We start from the raw sequence: 27,500 nt of genomic DNA on the forward strand, positions 1-27,500 counted from the left end.
GTAATTATGAACCTCCTGTAATATTGACCATCCCAAAATTCTTAATTGGCTTTAAATAACTAGGGGTTTAGAATCTAATATCTTTCTTAACTTCCGATGCAACTGGGCAGATGCCTCCTGGTGATATCTTGTTTCCCAGGAATTCCATCAGCTGGATAAGAAGGTGCGCCTTGTTTTTACCTTAGCGTGATGAGGCCATTCTTCCTGTAGGCGCAGCAGGACCTTCTGATTTGCTTGTTTCATGCATTGGACCTGGGAAAATTAGGATTTCGGAGAAAGAGTAGCATGTCGATTGAGTTCAGGTTTTGCTGGATGCTGTCCATTCCTTCTAGAAATTTCTCTTTTGATATCTTGTTTCAGGCCGAATGTGGAGAAGGTGAACTTGTAGGACCCGAAATCCTGTAATGACATCAGTTTTATTGATGTGCTACTAGCTATTCTGAAATCTAGTTTCATTTGATTTCTGTTTTGAAAATATTTTGACCGAATGGAAGTTTGGCTCCCTCTGGTTCTTAAATGTTTGGTAACGTTGTAGTGGTCTGGTTAGCATTAACTTTTGAGATCTGAATTTAGTAAAATTATTTGTAGTCGTAACGGGTCTCCAGGAAAAAGTGTCTTTTGTCTGCACCATGTGAAGGGGGATTTTACCAGAGGTTTTCTGGGGGGTAACTGAATTTTACTTAATACCATGGTTAATAATTTAGGAAATTTTACCTCCTGAAATTGCTATTGATAAATCTTTTGTGGAATTGTGTGTGTTCTTGTGATTGCAATCTCTTCATATTTCCTTTTTTTATGTTTGTGATGTAACATTTATTTACGTAGCATTTTAAATACCTCTTGGTAATTTAACTTGTATGAGGATTTAATTTTTGGGGATTACGATTTTCTTTTCAAATCTTAAGTGATTCTTGATAGTTTAAATTTTGCCGGTAATTAATTTAAATTCCTGATAAAATTTTTGTGAATTTGTTTTGTTTCATAATTTAATTCAAGAATTAATTAACCCTGTAACGCCGACTGGACGTATTTTATATCGACAAAAGTTGTCTGTCGGGTGCCAAGTGGATGTAAAAAACTTCGACTACAAAAAGTTATTTTAAATATTCACAGAAGAATACTTATAGGCCTCGTTTGCGAAAAATTTTAAAGCGTTTGAGGGGATGCTGGTAGTTCACGGATCACGCTGTTGTTTTGTTTACAAGCGTGAGCCAGCTGCGCAGCGCGAATTTCTTTCTTATCCCAAAGAAAGCATCAGCTAACTGCTGAAAATCTCAGAAATTCTTTAGTCACTTTGTCGTAATTTTTGCACCGTTTTGTATTAGCCTTTACATAAAGTTTTATATATGAAAATGTGCGCAATTTCATGTAGAATACAACAAAAAATAACTCATGGTTGTAGCTGTTGTAGGCTTTTATCAATTTTGACATATTTTCATATAAATCACGATAAGTGCCAAAATTTCAACCTTCAAACATGGTCAATGGGCTCGGCCTTTCCAAATGGTCGAAAAAAATTCAATTGCCCCGTGCTAAAACTCTTACATTCTAGTAATATTCAATCATTTACCTTCATTTTGCAAGAAACGAGAAGTGTCTGGCTGCCCATTTCGATTTATGGTGAATTAAAAGAAACTTTTTTTTCCTTACAACCTGCTCTAACTCTGCTGAAAATCTCAGAAATTCTTTAGTCACTTTGTTGCTAATTTTTGAACCTGTTTTGTATTAGCTGTTACATAAAGGTTTACTGGAAAATGTGCAATTTCATGTAGAATACAACAAAAAATAACTCATGGTTGTAGTTTATCAATTTTGATATATTTTCATATAAATCACGATAAGTGCCAAAATTTCAACCTTTGGTCAACCTTTGACTCGACCGGAATGGTCGAAAAATGCAATTATAAGCTAAAACTCTTACATTCTAGTAATATTCAATCATTTACCTTCATTTGGCAACAAACGAGGAGTCTCTAGCACAATATTTCGATTTATGGTAAATTTTTGAAAAAAGACTTTTTCCTTACGTCTGCTCTAACTCTGCTGAAAATCTTGTAAGAGCCTGACGCTGTGTGTTCGTCGTTCATCGGAGTGGACAAGACAACAAGAGTTCCCATTTTCTTTCTCTAAAGGAACGCGATTTCAACCATACAATATTTCCGCCTGTTTCTCCCTGACCATTGGGGTCTTGATGTATGTACAATCACCACTACTTGCATTGCCATGCAAGCATCTAATCATGTACTCATAATGTTCCAACGAATCTTCTGTATCAAACTGTGTATGTTTCTGTTTGTGAAGACGCCAAACGTTTGCTCATCCGATGGACACTCTCACATGGTGTTTGGAAGAGACGGCGTCAGGCACTAAAATCTCAGAAATTCTTTAGTCACTTTGTTGTAATTTTTGCACAGTTTTATATTAGCCATTACATAAAGTTTTATATATGAAAATGTAGTTACATTTCATTAGAATACAACAAAAATAACTCATGGTTGTAGCATTTATTAATTTTGACATATTTTCATATAAATCACGATAAGTGCCAAAATTTCAACCTTCAGTCAACTTTGAATTTCAATCATTTACCCTCATTTTGCAACAAACGAGAAGTCTCTAGCACAATATTTCGATTTATGGTGAATTTTTGAAAAAACTTTTTGCTTACGTCCGGCGTATGCTCTGCTGAAAATTTCAGAAATTCTTTAGTCACTTTGTCGTAATTTTTGCACCGTTTTATATTAGCCGTTACATAACGTTTTATATGAGTATATGAAAATGTGCGCAATTTCATGTAGAATACAACAAAAAATAACTCATGGTTGTAGCATTTATCAGTTTTGAAATATTTTCATAAGGCCGCTGCTGGTCAGGGCCCCACACTAATGATTCAAACGTTGAGGATCTCCGTCAGGGGCCATGGTGTCTTGCGACCCCTCTAGGATGAACCTCCTGTAGTAGTTGACCATCCCGAGGAATTCTTGTTTGGCTTTGACAGAGGTAGGGGTGGGGAATCTGATGACGGCCTTGACTTTCGATGCAACTGGGCGGATGCCTCCTGGTGATATCTCGTGGCCCAGGAATTCCACCCTATCGGCGCCGAAGGTGCACTTGTCGAACCTGACGATGAGGCCATTCTCCTGTAGGCGCAGCAGGACCTTCTGGATGTGCTGAAGGTGTTCCTTGTGGGACCTGGGAAAAATTAGGATATCGTCGACGTAGCAGACGCAGAAGTTCAGGTCCCCCAGGATGCTGTCCATCAGTCTCTGAAAGGTCGCCCCTGTGTTCCTCAGGCCGAAGGTGGAGAAGGCGAAGGTGTAGGACCCGAAGGGCGTGATGTTGGCAGTTTTGGGGATGTCTTCTGGAGCTAATGGTACTTTAAAAGATCTAGTTTTGAAAATATTTTGGTCCCGTGGAAGGAGGCTATCAGGTCTTTGGTAGAGGGTAGTGGTCTGGCTCTGTAGCAAGGTTGAGCCGCCTGTAGTCGCCACAGGGTCTCCAGGAACCGTCAGTTGTCTGCACCATGTGAAGGGGGGAGGCCCATGGGCTGGGGGCCTTCCTGCATATGCCCATACGCTCCATCTTGGCAAAGGCCTTCTTGGCCTCCTGAAGGTGCTGTGGGGGAAGCCTCCAGAACTTTGTGTGCGTCGGGGCCCCCCCTTGTCTTGATGTGACGATATATCCCGTGTTTGGTGGGGGCCCTGGGCACCTGACGAAGCTCAGGTTTAAACACCTCCGGGAATTCCTTCAGGAGGGAGGCGTACTGGTGGGGAGCAATGAAACAGACTGTGGGCACCCTGGGGCCCAGCGCCAGGGCCAGGGACTGGCAGGACTCTGTGTCCAGCAGGCGCTTGCAGCCGACGTTGACTGCCAGTCCGAAGTGGGCCAGGAAGTCCGCACCCAGGAGTGTGGTCCTAACGTCCGCGACAAAGTTCCACTTGTATCTCCAGCCCAGGATGGAGGCCGACAGGAGCCTGGTTCCGTAGGAGAGGATGGGGGACCCATTGGCGGCCATCAAGGAGGCAGCCAGGTCTGGCGGGCGCCTGCGGTCCTCTCTAGAAGGCGGGAACACTGACTGCATTGCCCCAGTGTCGATCAGCATCATCCTGCCAGAGATAGTGTCACGGATGTAAAAAATGGTGCGGGGCTTCTGGGTGTTTTGGGAGCTGCTGCCATGATGGCCTGTGAGGGTGGCCGCTGTCACCCCCATTTTTTGGATGGGCGAAAAGGTGGGGGCTTCGCAATTCCCGGCATCTTTACCAAACATCTGGTGGTAGGAGCAAAGCCCCTGCCTTTCCTTCTTCTGGTGGTGGGGTGGCCGCCTTCTGGCCACGACGTTGATGGCCCCCTGTGGCCGGGTCTTCCGGCTGGAGGCAGTTGATGGGGTGTGCGGGTGTGGATGCCCTCTTCACCGCCCTCGTGGAGTCAGTCAGCTGCCGCGCCATCCTTATCAGGTCCTTGACCAGCAGGGTGTAGGGCTCCGTAATCTGTCCACGAACCTCTGGGAGTAACTGCCACAGGAGGATCTCCCTCGACAGGCTAATCTCTTTGTGCCTGCCGCTGCTGTCTGTCTCAGGGAGGAGGCAGAGGTTCTGGAGGGCATGCCACGTCTCCAAGAGGTTCGTGTCCTGCCGGTGGTTGATGGCGAGGTCGAGGGCACGGGCGGCCCTCTCGGAGACCTGCTGGGAGCGGGTCTTGATAGTGGCCTTTAATTTCTGGAAGGTGGCAGGGCTCGTGGTTGACATCACCCTACCTTCATGTATACCTCCTCCGGTAGGGTGTTGATAGCAATGTCCTCCTTCAACACCTCGTCGGTCAGGCCTGCCACCCTGAATTGCCCCTTGACCCTGTAGAGCCAAGACGCCAGGTTCTGATGGGTGAGCGGGCCAGCATGCTGAGGAGCCTCGGTTTGTCCGTCAGGAGGGGCATCGCCAGGATGTGGTACTGGCCTCCCAGGAAAATGGGTTTCAGCATGGGGTAGGGCTCAAGGGGGGGTTGCACGAGGGAGACATCTGCCTCTGAGAAGTTCGCGGTTATTTGTGTATGGGAGGGAATGTCTACATCCATGCTCATTCTGCACTCTCACATGGAGTGTGAGGGGACACTCGCGTCAGTACATGCTTGGGAGCGTGCCGTGTGGGTCCATTAATGACGCCGGTGATTTGCCAATGAGGGTCGGTAACGCCCAAATGCTTTGTTAGAGCACTGTAGTTAGTTCGTTAGGGGCGTGGGTTGGTTCATCGGGCCAACACTGAGTCATCGTTTGGGTCTGTTAATGGCTCCGGGAACCACTCCGGGGGTCACCATTGTGAGAGGTGCTAAAGAAAGAGCAGGAAGACAAATACTGGTGGTTTATTGATGAAGCCACCCGCTTATAAAGCGGCATGCAGACGTCGGCGTATACGCAGACGTCAGTACAAAATTTACAAGTGACCCAAAGTCAAACTATTTCTCTACACAAAACATTACAGGTACATATAGAAAACATGATGATTAACAACAGCTGATTAGACACCAAAAAATGCTCTGACACATATACTATGTATAAGGGCAAATGAATAGGTAATAAATATACAAATCACAATAATGATAATAAGGTTGTGTACGTGCGACCTCGAGTCAGCTGTGAAGGCACTGTAGAAAATGGGAGGTTCATCATAGAGAACCTGTTGAGCGGGGACTTTACAAGTGTATGAACAGCACCTGCAAGCAGTGTAATGAGCGCTGTATTCATGATTTTCACGGCTTCAGTAGAGAAGAAGATTTAAGCGTGGTGAAAGGCAAGATTTTAGGCAAGATTTTAATATTGGCAAACAAACTCGAAATTGAATGTGACGTGGATGATATTGAAGAACTTTTGACAGACATAGTTAATGAATGGAGAGCTCCTGATAATAGAAGAAGAAAGAAAAGCAGAAGAACAAAGACAGAGAGAAGAGGGAAAAAAAAGAAGAGCCAGAAAGAAAATTCTCGGTAAAGGCATTATCGCAGTGTTTTTCGTTGATAAAATCAAGGGCTACGAAAATTGGAGAATATGGACCCTAACATAGATTGGTTTGCCAAGATTCAGAGAATGGTACAGGAAGCAATCCGTCCATACAGAGAAATTTATGAAGAAAAGAAAAGACCTACAATTCCAACAACACTCAAAATGTTTATCAAGAAGAGTGCTATCCCATCCTCCCCACCCACCCCATCCTACTGTATCAGATGAAGAAAGTGTAGACAACCAGGAACTAAAGGGCTGTAAATGTATCCGATTCCGTTTTATTTAATTTATATTTCATTAAAATTTCCTTGAATTTCCTTCTTTTTTGTATTTGAATTTATTTAATTGTGATTCACACTTTGTACAGCTTACCTTAAGTTATTTTGTATTTTTCTGTTCATGCACATGAATGTTGTAAAATTTTTGTGTTTGTAGTGACTCTGAACACATGGTATTGTACGCAAATGCTCTCAGAAACAAACAACTGTTTGTGTTGCAATGTTTCTCCTAAAATTCGCAGTATCAAATACAGTACTCAAAGCATAATAATTTAAGTAAAATATGAAATACAAAAATAAAACAAAATACAAAATAAAACAATCATTTAAAATCTCATTACAATAAGTATGATGTTGATATACAATACAATAGTAATATTTAGTAAAAAGTAAAAAGTAACAATACTGTATGAGATGTAAAATTTACAATACAGTTTATTACCATGTATACAGATATGCATCGATTTACTACAGGTGCAACTTACGACAATCGGTGTTTTCGACAGTAGTGAAAAAAAATTGTGAAAATAAGAAAACTATAAAAGATTATAAAAATATACAAAACACCATTCAACAGGCAGCACTTACGAGTAGAAGTCGCAACAATGCATGTGAAGCAGCCTCCCACTCAAACGTATATCCACCATGTGAAGCAGTCTCCCACTAACGTTATCCAGCATGTGAAGCAGCCTCCCACTCAAACGTATATCCAGCATGTGTAGCAGCCTCCCACTCGAACATACATTCAGCATGTGAAGCACCCTCCCATTCAGCATGTGAAGCACCCTCCCACTCAAACATATATCCAGCATGTGAAGCAGCCTCCCAATAAAACGTATATCCAGCATGTGAAGCAGCCTCCCACTCAAATGTATATCCAGCATGTGAAGCAGCCTCCCACTTAAACATATATCCAGCATGTGAAGCAGCCTCCCACTTAAACATATATCCAGCATGTGGGCATCCTCCCATTCAAATGTATATCCAGCATGTGAAGCAGCCTCCCACTCAAACGTATATCCGGCATGTGAAGCAGCCTCCCACTCAAACGCATGTCCAGCATGTGAAGCAGCCTCCCACTCAAACGAATATCTAGCATGTGAAGCAGCCTCCCACTCAAACGTATATCCAGCATGTAAAGCAGCCTCCCCCTCAAGTATATCCAGCATGAAAAGCAGCCTCCATTCAAACGTTTATCCAGCGTATGAAGCAGCCTCCCACTCAAACGTTCATCCAGCATGTGAAACAGCCTCCCACTCAAACGTTTATCCAACATGTGAAGCAGCCTCCCACTCAAACGTTTATCCAGCATGTGAAGCAGCCTCCCACTCAAACGTTTATCCAGAGTATGAAGCAGCCTCCCACTCAAACCTTTATCCAGCATGTGAAGCAGCCTCCCACTCAAATGTTTATCCAGCATGTGAAGCAACTCAAACGTATATCCAGCATGTGAAGCAGCCTTCCACTCAAACGTCTATCAAGCGTGTGAAGCAGCCTCTCACTCAAACGTTTATCCGGCATGTGAAGCAGCCTCCCACTCAAACGTACATCCAGCATGTGAAGCAGCCTCCCACTCAAACATATATCCATCATGTGAAGCAACCTCCCACTCAAACGTCTATCCAGCATGTGAAGCAGCCTCCCACTCAAACGTATATCCAGCATGTGAAGCAGCCTCCCACTCAAACGTCTGTCCAGCATGTGAAGCAGCCTCCCACTCAAACGTATATCCAGCATGCGAAGCAGCCTCCCACCTAAACATATATCCAGCATGTGAAGCAGCCTCCCACTCAAACGTATATCCAGCATGCGAAGCAGCCTCCCACCTAAACGTATATCCAGCATGTGAAGCAGCCTCCCACTCAAAAGTATATCTGGCATGTGAAGCAACCTCCCACTCAAACGTATATCCAGCATGTGAAGCAGCCTTCCACTCAAACGTATGTCCGGCATGTGAAGCAGCCTCCCACTCAAATGTATATCCAGCATTTGAAGCAGCCTCCCGCTCAAATGTATATCCAGCATGTGAAGCAGCCTCCCACTCAAACGTTTATCCAGCATGTGAAGCAGCCTCCCACACAAACGTTTATCCAGCATGTGAAGCAGCAACCCAATCAAACGTCTATCCAGCATGTGAAGCAGCCTCCCACTCAAACGTTTATCCGGCATGTGAAGCAGCCTCCCACTCAAATGTATATCCAGCATGTGGAGCAGCCTCCCACTCAAACATATATCCATCATGTGAAGCAGCCTCCCACTCAAACGTCTATCCAGCATGTGAAGCAGCCTCCCACTCAAACGTTTATCCAGCATGTGAAGCAGCCACCAATCAAACGTCTATTCAGCATGTAAAACAGCCTCCCACTCAAACATCTATCTAGTGTGTGAAGCAGCCTCCCACACAAACGTACATCCCGCATTTGAAGCAGCCTCCCACTCAAACATATATCCAGCATGTGAAGCAGCCTCCCACTTAAACGTATATTTAGCATGTGAAGCAGCCTCCCACTCAAACGTTTATCCAGTATGTGAAACAGCCTCCCACTCAAACAAATATCCAGCATGTGAAGCAGCCTCCCACTCACTTAGCCTATATCCAGCATGTGAAGCAGCCTCCTACTCAAACGTATGTCCAGCATGTGAAGCAGCCTCCCACTGAAACATATATCCAGTATTTGAAGCAGCCTCCCACTCAAACGTATATCCAGCATGTCAAGCAGCCTCCCACGCAAACGTATATCTAGCATGTGAAGCAGCCTCCCACTCAAACATATATCCAGCATGTGAAACAGCCTCCCACTCAAACGAATATCCAGCATGAGAAGCAGCCTCCCACTCAAACGTATATCCGGCATGTGAAGCAGCCTCCCACTCAAACGTATATCTAGCATGTGAAGCAGCCTCCCACTGAAACATATATCCAGCATGTGAAACAGCCTCCCACTCAAAGGAATATCCATCATGTGAAGCAGCCTCCCACTCAAACGTTTATCCGGCATGTGAAGCAGCCTCCCACTCAAATGTATATCCAGCATGTGGAGCAGCCTCCCACTCAAACATATATCCATCATGTGAAGCAGCCTCCCACTCAAACGTCTATCCAGCATGTGAAGCAGCCTCCCATTCAAACGTTTATCCAGCATGTGAAGCAGCCACCCAATCAAACGTCTATTCAGCATGTGAAGCAGCCTCCCACTCAAACATCTATCTAGTGTGTGAAGCAGCCTCCCACACAAACGTACATCCTGCATTTGAAGCAGCCTCCCACTCAAACATATATCCAGCATGTTAAGCAGCCTCCCACTTAAAACGTATATCTAGCATGTGACGAGCCTCCCACTCAAACATATATCCAGTATGTGAAACAGCCTCCCACTCAAACAAATATCCAGCATGTGAAGCAGCCTCCACTCACGTAGCCTATATCCAGCATGTGAAGCAGCCTCCTACTCAAACGTTATGTCCAGCATGTGAAGCAGCCTCCCACTGAAACATATATCCAGCATTTGAAGCAGCCTCCCACTCAAACGTATATCCAGCATGTCAAACATACGGCCTCCACGCAAACGTATATCTAGCATGTGAAGCAGCCTCCCACTCAAACATATATCCAGCATGTGAAGCAGCCTCCCACTCACGTAGCCTATATCCAGCATGTGAAGCAGCCTCCTACTCAAACGTATGTCCAGCATGTGAAGCAGCCTCCCACTGAAACATATATCCAGCATTTGAAGCAGCCTCCCACTCAAACATATATCCAGCATGTCAAGCAGCCTCCCACGCAAACGTATATCTAGCATGTGAAGCAGCCTCCACTCAAACATATATCCAGTATGTGAAACAGCCTCCCACTCAAACAAATATCCAGCATGTGAAGCAGCCTCCCACTCACTTAGCCTATATCCAGCATGTGAAGCAGCCTCCTACTCAAACGTATGTCCAGCATGTGAAACAGCCTCCCACTGAAACATACATCCAGCATTTGAAGCAGCCTCCCCACTCAAACATATATCCAGCATGTTAAGCAGCCTCCCACTTAAACGTTATATCTTGCATGTGAAGCAGCCTCCCACTCAAACATATATCCAGTATGTGAAACAGCCTCCCACTCAAACAAATATCCAGCATGTGAAGCAGCCTCCCACTCAAAGCCTATATCCAGCATGTGAAGCAGCCTCCTACTCAAACGTATGTCCAGCATGTGAAGCAGCCTCCCACTGAAACATATATCCAGTATTTGAAGCAGCCTCCCACTCAAACGTATATCCAGCATGTCAAGCAGCCTCCCACGCAAACGTATATCTAGCATGTGAAGCAGCCTCCCACTCAAACATATATCCAGCATGTGAAACAGCCTCCCACTCAAACGAATATCCAGCATGTGAAGCAGCCTCCCACTCAAACGTATATCCAGCATGTGAAGCAGCCTCCCACTCAAACGTATATCTAGCATGTGAAGCAGCCTCCCACTGAAACATATATCCATCATGTGAAACAGCCTCCCACTCAAAGGAATATCCAGCATGTGAAGCAGCCTCCCACTCAAACGTTTATCCGGCATGTGAAGCAGCCTCCCACTCAAATGTATTTCCAGCATGTGGAGCAGCCTCCCACTCAAACATATATCCATCATGTGAAGCAGCCTCCCACTCAAACGTCTATCCAGCATGTGAAGCAGCCTCCCACTCAAACGTTTATCCAGCATGTGAAGCAGCCACCCAATCAAACGTCTATTCAGCATGTGAAGCAGCCTCCCACTCAAACATCTATCTAGTGTGTGAAGCAGCCTCCCACACAAACGTACATCCCGCATTTGAAGCAGCCTCCCACTCAAACATATATCCAGCATGTTAAGCAGCCTCCCACTTAAACGTATATCTAGCATGTGACGCAGCCTCCCACTCAAACATATATCCAGTATGTGAAACAGCCTCCCACTCAAACAAATATCCAGCATGTGAAGCAGCCTCCCACTCACGTAGCCTATATCCAGCATGTGAAGCAGCCTCCTACTCAAACGTATGTCCAGCATGTGAAGCAGCCTCCCACTGAAACATATATCCAGCATTTGAAGCAGCCTCCCACTCAAACATATATCCAGTATGTCAAGCAGCCTCTCACGCAAACGTATATCTAGCATGTGAAGCAGCCTCCCACTCAAACATATATCCAGCATGTGAAACAGCCTCCCACTGAAACGAATATCCAGCATGTGAAGCAGCCTCCCACTCAAACGTATATCCGGCATGTGAAGCAGCCTCCCACTCAAATGTATATCTAGCATGTGAAGCAGCCTTCCACTGAAACATATATCCAGCATGTGAAACAGCCTCCCACTCAAAGGAATATCCAGCATGTGAAAGCAGCCTCCCACTCAAACGTATATCCAGCATGTGAAGCAGCCTCCCACTCAAACGTTTATCTAGCATGCGAAGCAGCCTCCCACTCAAACATATATCCAGCATGTGAAACAGCCTCCCACTCGAATGTATATCCAGCATGTGAAGCAGCCTCCCACTGAAACATATATCCAGCATGTGAAGCACCCTCCCACTCAAAAGTATATACAGCATGTGAAGCAGCCTCCTCTCAAACGTATATCCAGCATGTGAAGCAGCCTCCCACTCAAACATATACCCAGCATTTTAAGCAGCTTCCCACTCAAACGTATATCCAGCATGTGAAGCAGCCTCCCACTCAAACATATATCCAGCATGTAAAGCAGCCTCCCACTCAAACGTATATCCAGCATGTAAAGCAGACTTCCACTCAAACGTATATCCAGCATGTGAAGCAGCCTCCCACTCAAATGTATATTCAGCATGTGAAGCAGCCTCCCACTCACGTATATCCAACGTGTGAAACATCCTCGCACTCAAATGTATATCTAGCATGTGAAGCAGCCTCCCACTCAAATGTATATCCAGCATGTGAAGCAACCGCCCACTCCACTCACGTATATCCAGCATGTGAAGCAGCCTCCCACTCATATGTATATCTGGCATGTAAAGCAGCCTCCCACTCACGTATATCTGGCATGTGAAGCAGCCTCCCACTCAAACTTTTATCCAGCATGTGAAGCAGCCACCCAATCAAACTATCCAGCATGTGGAGCAGCCTCCCACTCAAATGTTTATCCAGCATGTGAAGCAGCCACCCAGTCAAACGTCTATTCAGCATGTGAAGCAGCCTCCCACTCAAACGTCTATCTAGCATATGAAGCAGCTTCCCACACAAACGTATATTTAGCATGTGAAGCAGCCTCCCACTCAAACATATATCCAGTATTGTGAAACAGCCTCCCACTCAAACGTATATCTAGTATGTGAAGCAGCCTCCCACTCAAACATATATCCAGCATGTGAAACAGCCTACCACTCAAACGAATATCCAGCATGTGAAGAACCCTCCCACTCATGTAACCCATATCCAGTATGTGAAGCAGCCTCCCACTCAAACATAATATCCAGAATGTGAAGCAGCCTCCCACTAAAACATATATCCAGCTTGTGAAGCAACCTCCCACTCAAACGTATATCCAGCATGTCAAGCAGCCTCCCACGCAAATGTATATCTTGCATGTGAAGCAGCCTCCCACTCAAACATATATCCAGCATGTGAAACAGCCTCCCACTCAAATGAATATCCAGCATGTGAAGCAGCCTCCCACTCAAGCGTATATCTAGCATGTGAAGCTGCCTCCCACTCAAACATATATTCAGCATGTGAAATAGCTTCCCACTCAAACATATAACCAGCATGTGAAGCAGCCTCTCACTGAAACATATATCCAGCATGTGTAGCAGCCTCCCACTCAAACGTATATCCAGCATGTGATGCAGCCTCACACTCACACGTATATCCAGCATGTGAAGTAGCATCCCACTGAAACATACATCCAGCATTATAAGCAGCCTCCCACTCAAACGTATATCCAGCATGTGAAGCAGCCTCCCACTGAAACATATCCAGCATGTGAAGCAGCCTCCCACTCAAACATATATCCAGGATGTAAAGCAGACTCCCACTCAAACATATATCCAGCATGTGAAGCAGCCTCCCACTCAAATGTATATTCAGCATGTGAAGCAGCCTCCCACTCTCGTATATCCAATGTGTGAAGCAGCCTCCCACTCAAACATATATCCAGCATGTGAAGCAGCGTCCCACTCAAACGTATATCTAGCATGTGAAGCAGCCTCCCATTCATATATCCAGCATGTGAAGCAGCCTCCCACTCACGTATATCAAGCATGTGAAGCAGCCTCCCACTCACGTATATCCAGCACGTGAAGCAGCCTCCCACTCAAACATAATATCCAGGATGTGAAGCAGCCTCCCACTCAAACGTATATCCAGCATGTGAAACAGCCTCCCAATCAAACGTATATCCGGCATGTGAAGCAGCCTCCCACTCAAACGTATATCCAGCATGCAGTATGTGAAGCAGACCTCCCACTCAACATATAAGCATGCCCTCCCACTCAAATGTTTATCCAAACGTATATCCAGCATGTGTAACCTCCAGCCTCCCTCCCACTCAAACGTATATCCGCACGTGAAGCAGCTCAAACATATATCTCCCTCCCACCCGCAAACGTATATTCAGTATGTAAAGCAGCCTTCCACTCAAACGTATATCCGGCATGCGAAGCAGCCTCCCACTCAAGTGTATATCCAGCATGTGAAGCAACCTCCCACTCAAATGTTTATCCAGCATGTGAAGCAGTCTCCCACTTATGTATATCCAGTATGTGAAGCAGCCTCTCACTGAAACGTATATCTAGCATGTGAAGCAGCCTCCCACTCACGTATATCCAGCATGTGAAGCAGCCTCCCACTCAAACATATATCCAGCATGTCAAGCAGCCTCCCACTCAAACATATATCCAGCATGTCAAGCAGCCTCCCACTCACATAGATCCAGCATGTTAAGCAGCCTCCCACTCACGTATATCCAGCATGTGAAGCAGCCTCCCACTCAAACGTAATATCCAGCATGTGAAGCAGCGTCCCACTCAAACGTATATCCAGCATGTGAAACAGCCTCCCACTCAAACGTATATCCAGTATGTGAAGCAGCCTCCTACTCACGTATATCAAGCATGTGAAGCAGCCTCCCACTCAAACATATATCCAGCATGTGAAGCAGCCTCCCACTCAAACGTATATCTAGCATGTGAAGCAGCCTCCACTCACGTATATCCAGCGTGTGAAGCAGCCTCCCACTCACGTATATCAAGCATGTGAAGCAGCCTCCACTCACGTATATCCAGCACGTGAAGCAGCCTCCCACTCAAACATAATATCCATCATGTGATGCAGCCTCCCACTCAAACGTATATCCAGCATGTGAAGCAGTCTCCCAATCAAACATATATCCGGCATGTGAAGCAGCCTCCCACTCAAACGTATATCCAGCATGCGAAGCAGCCTCCCACCCAAACGTATATCCAGCATGTGTAACAGCCTCCCACTCAAACGTATATCCAGACACTGCCAGCATGTGAAGCAGCCTCCCACTCGTCCACTGAAACATATCCAGTATGTGAAGCAGCCTCCCACTCAAACGTATATTAGCATGCGAATCCAGCATGTCAGCCTCCCACTCAGTATATATCCAGCATGTGAAGCAGCCTCCCACTCAAACGTTTATCCAGCATGTGAAGCAGCCTCCCACTCATGTATATCCAGCATGTGAAGCAGTCTCTCACTGAAACGTATATGCAGCATGTGAAGCAGCCTCCCACTCAAACGTATATCAAGCATGTGAAGCAGCCTGCCACACAAACGTATATCCAGGATGTGAAGATCCTCCCACTCACGTATATCCAGCATGTGAAGCAGCCTCTCGCTGAAACGTATATCCAGCAAGTGAAGCAGCCTCCCACTCAAACGTATATCAAGCTTGTGAAGCAGCCTCCCACACAAACGTATATCCAGCATGTGAAGAGCCTCCCACTCACGTATATCCAGCATGTGAAGCAGCCTTCCACTCAAACGTATATCCAGCATGTGAAGCAGCCTCCCATTCAAACATATATCCAACATGTGAAGCAGCCTCCCACTCATGTATATCCAGCATGTGAAGCAGCCCCCAACTCACGTATATCCAGCATGTGAAGCATCCTCCCACTCACGTATATCCAGCATGTGAAGCAGCCTCCCACTCAAACATATATCAAGCATGTGAAGCAGCCTCCCACACACACATATATCCAGCATGTGAAGCAGCCTCCCACTCACGCATATCCAGAATATGAAGCATCCTCCTACTCACGTATATCGAGCATGTGAAGTAGGCTCCCACTGAAACGTATATCCAGCATGTGAAGCAGCCTCCCACTGAAACGTATATCCAGCATGTGAAGCAGCCTCCCACTCAAACGTATATCCAGCATGTGAAGCAGCCTCCCACTCAAACGTATATCCAGCATGTGAAGCAGCCTCCCACTCAAACGTATATCCAGCATGTGAAACAGCCTCCCACTCAAACGTATATCCAGCATGTGAAGCAGCCTCCTACTCACGTATATCAAGCATGTGAAGCAGCCTCCTCTCATGTATATCCAGCATGTGAAGCAGCCTCCCACTCAAATGCATATCCAGCATGTGAAGCAGCCTCCCACTCAAACGTATATCCAGCGTGTGATGCAGCCTCCCACTCAAACGTATATCCAGCATGTGAAGCAGCCTCCCACTCAAACGTATATCCTGCATGTGAAGCAGCCTCCCACTCAAACATATATTCAGCTTGTGAAGCAGCCTCCCACTCAAACATATATCCAGCATGTGAAGCAGCCTCCCACTCAAACGTATATCTAGTATGTGAAGCAGCCTCTCACTCAAATGTATATGCAGCATGTGAAGCAGCCTCCCACTGAAACATATATCCAGGATACGAAGCAGCCTCTCACTCAAACGTATATGCATCATGTGAAGCAGCCTCCCACTCAAAATTATATCCAGCATAGCAAATGATCATATAATTAAACAATTTCGGAATATGGCTGAATTGAGAGGATTGACTAATGGTGTCGATAGTTTTGATGAATTCAAAAGAAAAAAAGGATAAAATATTACAACATTTCCCATACAAAAACTGAGTTTATTATCATTCTAAGTATAAACTTAAAAAATGAAAAACTTGAGTAAATGCGAAAATGTAAACATTAAACACACGTGCAGCACACGTGATAGGCAAACATCGTAAAAACGTTTTGTAACATTTGATGAAATGGAAATTGGTTGAAATAAAACTAGAGATCAGCAATATTAGAGTACTTTCCAATTCAGTACAGAATTACTGTGGTGCGATATTCATCAGAGTCAACAGAAATAAGGTTAAACAGATTTTATTTTGGGGGCAGTTACCACTGGCTTACCACTGAAGCTTATGAAATGTAGATGTACAGTAAATGAGATGAATTGGAAAATTAAATAGTTAAGTGAAATATAATGCTAACAATGATAACATAGTCTCCTGTGCACATAATAATGTCTTTTTTTCATGTTAATCCATTGATGAATGCTTTTAGTAATTAGATATTTTTGTGTGTGTTATATCTGTAGTTTAAAGCTGGAATTTTATTTTTAATATTCCACAGCTGCTGCATTGCCATTCTCCCTTGAAGAGACAGACGCATTATTGTTTCACTCCCCTTTTTGTAAATTGGTGCAGAAGTCGGTTGCTCGCTTAGCCTTTCATGATTTCCTCATGACTCCAGCTGATGAAATACCCAAGACGTACCAGGGGCTTGAATCATTTAGGTAAATATTCCTTCTTTATTTGTATTTGCGTAACAGAACTTGAACATCATTTTAAATGCTGCTTTAGATTAAAAGATTGTTATTGTGTGTAAGATATTTATTTTTCAGAATTTAAATAATGATAAATTGCAAATCTACTGAAGTGGAAAACTTGTAATGTACAAATTAGTGTACACCTAATCAGATAAAAACCCTCGCATTTTATTGATGTCCTAATCATACAGTGTGCCATAGTGTATGCTATGAAATTTAACTGCTGAGTAACCAAGAGTTTACTGTCTATCAAGTCTTTCAAGAAAATGAATTCCATCCTCCACTGACTTTGTAGATGTTGGAATAGTCATTTTTTATCAAGTTACTGTAGTCCAAAACATTATGTATTGGAAGTAAATATGTATAGTTCCCTTGGTTTGTACAATACGTTATTAGTATTATTGATAGCTAAGTAGCAATCCTAGCTGGAAAACTAAGGAAAACAAAGGAGTAGGGCTGGTTTTCTGGCAGCTCACAGAATTGGTGAAGACATATCTTTAGTTGAAAAAAAAAGAAAATATCTGTCAAAGTGAGGAAAGTCATCACTGCGTGAAACATTTTTGTGAGGTCATAAATAAAGGATATGAGTGTGATACCAGAAACTTAAGTGGAGTCAGTAGTAGAGAGATTAAAAAACTGGAAAGCACCAGGCCATGACGAATTACTGCAGAAATTACTTTAGCACCAAGGTGTCATAAAGTCTCTACAATTTTGACTGATAATAAAAATGATATAGCTTATGGAATGAAGAAACCTGATTAAATGTGATAAGCAGAGAACCTTGCACTTCTGTCTGTTGTGATAAAAACATTTTGTAAGCTTATTCTCGAAAGGCTAGAGAAAGATAAATTAAAGAAATTCTTTCTAGTTGAAAAATGGAAGTAATGATGACAAGAGTATGCACAAAAGGAAGAAATAAGATTAGAAAGAGAAAATATTAATGAGGTTGAGTTTTTCGGATATTTAGGTACAGTGATATGCAGTACAGGTATTTTTGAGATGGCAAATTGGGTTTGGGGATCAAAGAATGGTTATATATGTTTAGTATGATTTGTTTTTCTAGACCAGCGTGAATCATGGTACGACAGTGTACTTGTGCATAAAAGATTTTATCAGGTTAAGAATTAATACAATTATATTACAAATCAGATGTTAGCATAGAGTTAGAAATTATACCACAAGGGAAATTACTTAAGTTCCATATGAAGATGAGGCAGTGTTGAAAGGAAGATGGAGACGGCATGGGCATGTCTTTTATAGAATCCCTTAGAGAATATTGTGAGATAGTGTCAGCTGGACTTCTTTGGATATGGAAGAGTTGAAAGACCCACACCTACTTGTATGTGAGATATAAGAAGGGAAGCTAGAGATGAGTGGAGAGCTGTGGAAGATAAAGCACAGGGGAGACATCAGTGGCAGAATTTCATGGAGGCCCTTTGCAGTTCATGCAGCATTGGAGGCAGTGTGTATGTATATATAATTTTCATATAATGTTATTACTACTTAGGTTACTGTATATTTATATGTCAATTGTTCTGATTTACATCCGGAGGCTACCATTTATTTCAGGACAGTGGCTTAAGCTAGTAAAGTGTAACACATAATAGTCTTAGGTCTATTCTTAGCTGGAACTGGTGCTTGACACCGAAGACAGATGAATCTTCATCTTGAGGTTAAGGTTGAGGAATAGAAAGCCTGACTCCTTTGGTTTCTTTAACATATCTTGGTTTTTAACAGTAGCTGGATACGTTGTGAAAGCAACTTACTCCTAGTTGTATTCTTTCCATAATTGTTCCTTCTAGAACTGGTTCTTGTACTGTATTGGTTCCTATAACTGGTTCCCTGTAATACAAAAGTTCATTTAGGACAGCAGTCTTGTGCCAAACAGCATGCAGTCCTTTGCCTAGGCTATACAGTACTGTACTCATGCCTAACTTACCTGTTACACAGCACAGTTAGTGTGGCTTTACATTCATACCATAAGTGGCATTTAACTCAAGAAACGATATTTTCATAAACTTATGGAAGAATGTTGCACATCTTAGCCTACGGATGGTGGTACAAATGTAACCACATGCAAGTTCAACATGGTGTAACTTATGTAACATTACCATAACATTTCTTGGTAATTTGTGTCATTGTACACGTCTTGAAGAGTGGGATTTGAGCTGACACAACTACACACTAGTTACATATACTCATTTACGTATGCATGCTTGATCATAGACAACCTCAACTCCGAGTGGTTGACTTAATGTCATGATAAAATGAAAACCAATTTGTTTTTCCAGTCCACCAATGATGAAGGGTATTGCTATTAATTTGAACGAAGGAATTTTATCATTACATTCAGTCATAAGTATATGTATATATATATACTGGGTGTTTCAAAATTAGAGCCTCCCCCTCCACAGAACAAATGGAATGTTATGAAGTTTTCTGCTATAGCCTATCTCCAAGTACATTATTTTATTAAGTTTCTATTAAGCTATTTTTCATTTTACATTTCATGTATTTTCAGACTGAGTGACGGAGTTAGATACAGCCATGGCTAACGACTCAGAGGAAATCAGATGGATTGACCGAATCTGGGCTATAACCTTCCTGGATAGCTAAATACGTTAAAAGAGATGAATCCTTTGTTAAAAGAAACTGGAACAAAAATCCATATGACTGTCATCACAAAAAAAAAGTATACCTTAGTTTTACGAGACCACTGAGCTGATTAACAGCTCTCCTAGGGCTGGCCCGAAGGATTAGACTTATTTTACGTGGCTAAGAACCAATTGGTTACTTAGCAACGGGACCTACAGCTTATTGTGGAATCCGAACCACATTATAGCGAGAAATGAATTTCTATCACCAGAAATAAATTCCTCTAACTCTTCATCAGCCGGCGGCGGGAATTGAACTCCGGCCTATCGAATGACGGTCTGAAGCTCAACCAACTCGGCCAACAAAGACCTTTGTCATCACAAAAAGAGTGAGAATCTTGGAAGGCCTGAAGTCCTTTCTCAGGAGTCAAAAGACATCATAGCTGAGGCAGTGGGTAGACCAAGAAAGTCTTTACGTAAATTGGTGCTTGAACTAGAAACAAAAAAGGGGAAAGAAGAGAAGTTATAGTGCTGTATATCGTGAGTTGCAAAATCTGGTATGAAGCCATTTCATGTTATCAGCAAGCCCAACATCACTCAGCAACAGAGAGAGGACCATGCATGGTTTTGTGGTTCATTTCTTAAAGATTGGGATGAACCTGACTTTCTCCATGTTGCTGCATCAAATGAATTCTTCATTTACACAGTCAGGAAGCCAAATCATAAAAATGACATTATTTGGGCTGCAAAGTTGGATGATATCAGTGATGATGTGCGCTGTCGCCAAGTTGTGAAATTTCCTGAATGTTTGGGAAGTTTTCTCTGTTTCACAGCCAAACAGTTAATATGGATCATCGAAGAAAAAGGACAGTCATGGAATGGCGAATACTTCAGAGAAACAGTGCTTACTGGTGAAGTATTTCCTTTCCTCAAAGATCCTGAAGATGTGTTATCTGTTGAAGAAGTCGCATTTTTGCATGATAAGGCACCATGTTTCAAGGTTCTTCAGACACAGGAGCTGCTTTGAAACAGTGGTATCGATTTCTTCTCGTCAAGTGAATTTCCAGGTTGCTCCCCTGACCTTAATGTGTGTGAAAACATTGGTAGTATCTTAAAGGATCCTGTTGAAGGGCGCACAGTGAACTATGATGGTATACCAAGCCTAGACGACCTGCGAAGAGAGGTGACCGAAGTGCTCAGGGAAATGGAGTTTGAGTCTCAGCTTTTTTGCAATTTCCTGAAATCATACCCTCAAGTACTCAGAGAGAAACTTAAGTAAATACCTGTTCTGAATTACTTTTAATGTGTGTGTGTGTTATTATATATGTGTGTGTATATGTATATATATATATATATATATATATATATATATATATATCATATATATATATATATATATGTGTGTGTGTGTGTGTGTAATATATATATATATATATATATATATATATATATATATATATATATATATATATATATATATATATATATATATATGTATATATATATATATATATATATATATATATATATATTTATATATATTTATATATATATATATATATATATATATATATATATATATATATATATATATATATAAATTTTATCACATCACTGTGATTCATATACAAGCATTAAGCTACAAATGTCAATATCAATTCACTCTACTTAGAATAATATATTTTTCATATATATTTACCGAAAGAGAATTTTTTAGTTGATAATAAGTTTGTCTATCTAACTTATTATCAACTAAACATCCTGAAGTAGAGTGAATTGATATTAAAGGACACCAAAGGAAAATCTATTTCTGGGAAGACCTGTGTCACCCAGTGAAATAATCCATTAGCACTGATTTCTAGGTATAGGTATTGCTAAGTATACCAGAGAAAAGCTAACCATAATGCCAGGGTTAGACCCCTGGATCACTGAACGCCATTAGATGGTGTTATACACAAGGGGTGAGTGGTTGCCACTACCACAGGTCTCCGTCCTATAGATCTCTCCGATCTCAAAACCCCGAAAAGTGAGGGGCCGTTCTAAACCTCATCCTCCGCACCCAGCCAACCACCACCCCGGCCGCCATCTTATAAACATCCCAAATTAGCACCTCCCAAAGCTTGGTATGCCACCGAGAGGGAAAAAGGAAGTACAGGGATGGGTCACTGTCACAGGTCTTCCCCAGAAATAGATTTTCCTTTGTCAAAATCCCTTTTCTGGGCTCGACCTGTGTCACCCAGTGAAATAGTGACAGAGAATCAGCCATACTAAAGCTTGGTGGAGTCCTCTAAGAATTACCTTAATGGAGCTAAATAAAACTATGAGAAAATTACTGTGTTTTAATAACCCAAAACATTTATAATAAAAACATAATTAACATAATTAACATTATAGGGCACACAGTCTAAATCATAAAATAATTAACACCAAGACACTAAAGGCTAACAAAAGATTACAACAGGAAATCCATGAAACGGCCAGGAGTCAGGCTGTGAAGCAGGCCTGACCTAAAGGTTAGAGGGCAAGGCAAGTAAACGAGGCAGGTAGGCGAGAGCGAAATAAACAACAGGATAAACTAAGGTTACATAAACTAGTCTAGGGCTGGGGGAACAATACTTTCTGCAGCCACTGTGGAGTATTTAAGAGCCTCTAGAGACTTAAGATAGTGGCGTTTGAACACTGTTGGTGATTTCCAGCCTGTGTACTTTTTAAGGTCATCAAAATTCATATTATGAAAATAATTAGCTGAGGTGGCCACCGCCCGAATATCATGTACCCTAGGTACTGAATCCGGGTTTGCTTGCTTTATGAAATACAGTATTTGTTGCCTGATGGCCTTTAAGGAAATGGTTCCTCCGTTTTCCCTAACAAAAAGAGGGCCAGACATTCTATTAGAAGTTCTATTTAAATAAGCTTTTAAAGTGTTAACTGGACATAAGGACAGATCCTGTGGAAGGGGAATAACCTACCAAGGAGACCATCTATTTTGTGGATCCTCATTCTTTGCTAGAAACTTGAGATCCGGAGACAACAGAACTTCTCCTGACGGGAGGAAATCAACATGGTTCGATTCTCTAGAGAGAGCAGACATTTCAGAAATTCTAGCCTCTGAGGCTAGACTTACTAGAAATAACGTTTTCCTTAACAGACTCGAGTATGAACATAATTCATTATCAGTGTCTGATGCTAATTTAAGTACGTCATTTAAGAACCAGGAAACCGTGTGTGGACGGGTTGCTGGTCTAAGACGAGCGCATGCTTTAGGAATTGACGAAAAATATGAGTCTGTAAGGTTAATATTGAAGCCATGTAAAAATATTTTTCTTAAAGCAGATTTTGCTGTAGTAATAGTACTAGAGGCCAATCCTTTCTCAAATAATGATCTGAAGAAAGAGATTGCTAGGTTTGTGGTCATTTCCTGAGCTTCAGATTCCCTCAAAAATAATGCTAACTTTTTAACTGCTGAGTCATATTGTCTGAGAGTAGATTCCCTCTTGTCTGATCCTATGAACAGTGTATTAATAGGATCAATGTTAGCGTCTTTCTAAGCTGCAAACTTCATGAAGTCCATAAAGCTAGGGCACTCAGAATTCTTGAGGAAGCTGACACAGTCCGAGTTTGTACTACTTGTGTCAATCTTGGACTGGGGATTTGTTTGCACCAGAGTTTCAACTCTAGAAGAAGAGGAAACCAATTGCTCTTCGGCCAGTTGGGTGCTACAAGTGCTACTTGACCTTTGAATGATCTGAGTTTGTGCAGAACTTTCATTAATAGGTTTATTGGTGGAAACAGATAGATCCTTTGCCACCTGTTCCAGTCTATTGACATCGCATCCGTGGAGTGAGCTAGAGGGTCTAGATTGGGAGCAACGTAACATGGAAGCTTGTGGTTGCTCTCTGTGGCAAACAGGTCCACCTGGAGACCCGGTACCTGAAGACAAATCCACTCGAATGATGCTTTGTCCAATGACCATTCCGACTCCAGCGGAGTTGTCCTGGATAGTGAATCTGCAATGACATTCCGAACACCTGCCAGATGGGTAGCTGACAGGTGCCAAAGATGTTTCCTTGCCAGAGAGAAAATTGCAATCATTACCTGATTGATATGGCTCGACTTGGAGCCCCCTCTGTTTATACAATGCACAACTACTGCATTGTCCAGTACCAGTCTGATATGAATGTCTGGTTGGATGTAGCTTCTTTAGTGTTAGAAATACTGCCATTGCTTCTAGAATGTTGATATGGAACTGGCGGAATACAGTTGACCACGTTCCTTGAACTTTCTTGTGTTGGGAGTATCCTCCCCACCCGCTCAGGGAAGCATCCGTATGGATCACTAATGATGGAGGGGAAATTGGAGAGGCACTGACCTTGACAAACTCTTGACTGTTGACCACGGTCGAAGCCTCTTCCTCAACACCGGTGGAATTAGAGACATTTTGTCTCTGTTCCTGCTGTTGGCTCGTCTCCGCCATACTCTGTTTATATCCTTCAGTTTGGCTTTCAGCAGCAAATCTGTCACTGATGCGAACTGAAGAGAACCCAGGACTCTTTCCTGGGTATGACGAGAGGCTCTTTTGTTTTTGAGGAACTGCCTGGTAGCTTTGGCTATTTCCTTCCTTTTGGCTGGTGGAAGTGACAGTTTGTGTGTGTTTAGATCCCATTGGATTCCTAACCACTGAAACTGAGCCTCCGGAATTAGACGGGATTTCTTCCTGTTTATTTGAAAACCTAAGGATTCCAGGAAGCTGATCACTATGAATGTTGCTTTTCGACATTCCTTGGCGTTGGATGCCCAAATTATCCAATCGTCCAGGTATGCGGCTAACATAATCCCTTGGGCCCGTAGCTGTTGGACTACTGTCTCTGCCAGTTTGGTAAAAATCCTGGGCGCTATGTTGAGCCCGAATGGCATGACTCTGAACGAGTATGCTTGTTTCCCTAGTCTGAACCCTAGGTAAGGAGAGAAGTTTCTCTCAAATTGGGACGTGATAATATGCGTCTGAAAGATCTATAGAGTGGTGACGGCCCCACGGGAAGTAGGGGTTCGCACCTGCGAGATTGTAAGCGTCTTGAAACTTGTCGCAGTGAATGTATAAGTTGAGACGAGACAAGTCTAGAATTACTCTTTGCTGGATTGAGTCTTTCTTGGGACACTGAACAGACGGCCCTGAAATTTCAGGTGTCTGACTTTCTTTATTGCCTGCTTTTGAAGGAGGTCTTTGACAAAGTCCAGTAAGTCTTTGGATGGAGGTTGATGGAATCTGACTGGTGGAGAAGGCCCTCTGCTCCAGCTCCATCCCAGACCTTTTAAACTATGCTGTGGGCCCATGGACTGAAGGTCAAATGGTCCCGGAAGAGATATAACCTCCTGCCTACCTGAGGAGACTCATTGGATGGAAGAGGACTTACTTCCTCTGCGTCCTTCGCCTCCTCTTCCACGGGAGAGAGGCAGGTCTAGTTGAAGCCCTACCTCTGTAGGCGGCTCTGGCTCTGCTCCCCTCGCATGCCTGTTGTAGCCTCAAAACGCCCCCTTGGCTTTCAAACGAAGCGTTGAAGGCTGGGGACGCCTCGACTGGCGGAGCAGGGTTTGCTGAGCCGGCTGCATCAGTACGAACTGCTGCTGAGGCTGAGCTTTGGAAGTGGAAGGTTGTCCGATCTGAGAGACCGGTACAGCCTGAAGCATAGTTTGAGCCTGGGGTTTCCTATATCTCCTGAACCTCTTCTTTTCCCTGGATTGAGGTCCGGAGGTCTCGGTGAATTTCTTTTTAAAAGGGAGACCCCAGCGGGAGCGAAGACTTTGATTTGCTCTGGTTGCCTCCACTAGAACATTATTGACCTCATCCTCAGGGAAGATGTTAGGTCCCCAGATAGAACTCTTCATGAGTCTATTGGGCTCATGTCTGATAGTGGCGTCTGCGAAGATATGCTTCCTGCAGTTTTGTCTCGCCACTACAAAGTCATACAGGTCTGATTGAAATGATGCTAGCAGTGATTTCGTCAAGACCTGGAACAGAGGTTCGTCAGCGTAAGTTAACGCTGTTACCTCTGTAATGGTGATGGAATGCAGGGAGCGACTCAACCTGCACTTAGCCTCAAACTCTGCCTTCAGAAGGGCCTCTGGAATCCTGAGAAGCTGTTCACTGAACAGGGTGGAGGCACACTCGGGGTCGAGTTTACCCACCATGAACGTAGCCGGAGCTCCCGACCAATATTCCGAATCCCCGGGGAAAAGGAGGGAGGTGGGATCTGTCTCCCGGAGTTGAGGCAGCGGTTTGCCCTCTATTCCCGCCTGACTAGTCAACACTGCGACCTTAGTTGTGCAGGGGGTAGGGATGGAGTCACCTACCGCAAACATCGTAAAAGTCCCTTTAAAGGGAGTAAGCTTTGTATTCTCGCACTCCCAGTCAGTGAGAGCGCGCATCAGAGTGGATTGGGCTTGGTCCCTGGGAAAGATAACTGTTTCCTTTGGGACCTTGTCTGCTCTAATCCAGGCTTCCTCTGTTAGCCTGGCATAGCCTGGGTAGGGAGGCACCAGGTCGGGTGGAAAGAACTCCAGTTCTTCCAGACGATGAGTGCCCAAGCCCTCGATGGTCAGGGTATCATTATGCAGGGGGGCGTGAAGAGCCAGCCGCCACGGGTTCCCCTTATCAAAGGGGGGCAGTCTGGAGGCATCCGGAACAACATGAGAGTGCTGTACTGCTCCGGATTGGATAAATCCGGAGAGCAAGCTTTCCTGGGCCTGCATCCTTTGTGCAAATGACAGCACCGACTGACCAGAGGTCTCCAAGCTTGAAGCAAGCTGGGAAGAAAGGTCTTGAATCCTATCTTCAACCCTAGAGTCCAACTTCTGCATCAGAAGTTCGGCAAAGGCCTCAGGGTCAAAGTTAGGCTGTGGAGGATTAGCCTTGGACACCCTGGATCTTGACCCTTTGGACGGGGGAGTAGCCTTACTAGTGGACGCCACTGGTTTAAGAGCCAGTGATGACCCCAAGGGAGCTGACGGATTAGACCTTTAAGGTCTAGAGGACTTTGGTAAGTCCTTCTTTTTCAAGGATTTCACCTTGGGGACAAAGGAACTAGATCTGTCCTCAAGGATAGCTGGTTTAGGAAACCCTTGAAAGGAAGAAGAAGAAGAAGGAGAACCAAAAAGGGGACTACCAAAACTCTCTCCCCCTGCCTCACTTACCACCTTACCTTCTACCTGGTGGTCCAAGTCCACGCTCATCGGTTCGAGGTGGATGTTGATAGCCGCCACCTCTTCCATCACCTCTCCGCACAGGTTGTCTTCTTGGGAGGGTTGCGTCTCTTCCCAGATCCTCTCGATGATAGGGGCGGCCAATTCCGCCGGCACTGCAGCAGAGATCCGGGCTCCGGGGTAGAGGAGATTGCAGATCTCCAACAAGACGTAAGGGTTGCCAGACGCAACGTTCCTCTCAAATCCGCCGACCCAGACCTTCAGGGTCGACAGCAAAGAGTCACGGATGATCCGGTCAGACTGTAAGAAAGGGCAGGATTTACTGAGAATATTCTCCAATTACCCATATATGTCTATATAAATCATTAAAGTCAAAAAGAGACTAAAGGTTAGCGGTCTCTTAAAACTTACCGACTCATCCACCACTAGCTCGTACAGAGCGTAGCAGACTTGACAGCCATCTGGGTGCCAGACGATCAGGTCCCCAACGTGGACTGAGCAGCTGGAGTGCGACCTGCACACCTCGTGTCCACAGGGTTGTTGGAGAACCGCTGTGCACCCTGGCTCCTGACAGCGTACCATCTGTAAGTGGAATGGCGGTACATGAGTAACGTCAAGGCAAGGCCGCCGGAGTAGGTC

General features: G+C 43.9%; 1 protein-coding gene across 1 annotated transcript in view; it reads left to right on the top strand.

Moving 5' to 3' along the window:
* The window catches only part of Hmgs (hydroxymethylglutaryl-CoA synthase), a gene marked incomplete at its 5' end in the record, with an annotated part of 657,494 nt that overhangs the window by 479,292 nt on the left and 150,702 nt on the right, over positions 1 to 27,500 (top strand). The window contains one exon of the mRNA XM_067084337.1: positions 16,875 to 17,037. Within this exon, the coding sequence (XP_066940438.1) occupies positions 16,875 to 17,037 (163 nt within the window). The remainder of the gene's footprint in view (positions 1 to 16,874; positions 17,038 to 27,500) is intronic.

Source organism: Macrobrachium rosenbergii, chromosome 41 (genome assembly GCF_040412425.1).
Source record: "Macrobrachium rosenbergii isolate ZJJX-2024 chromosome 41, ASM4041242v1, whole genome shotgun sequence".
NCBI classification, from domain to species: domain Eukaryota; kingdom Metazoa; phylum Arthropoda; class Malacostraca; order Decapoda; family Palaemonidae; genus Macrobrachium; species Macrobrachium rosenbergii.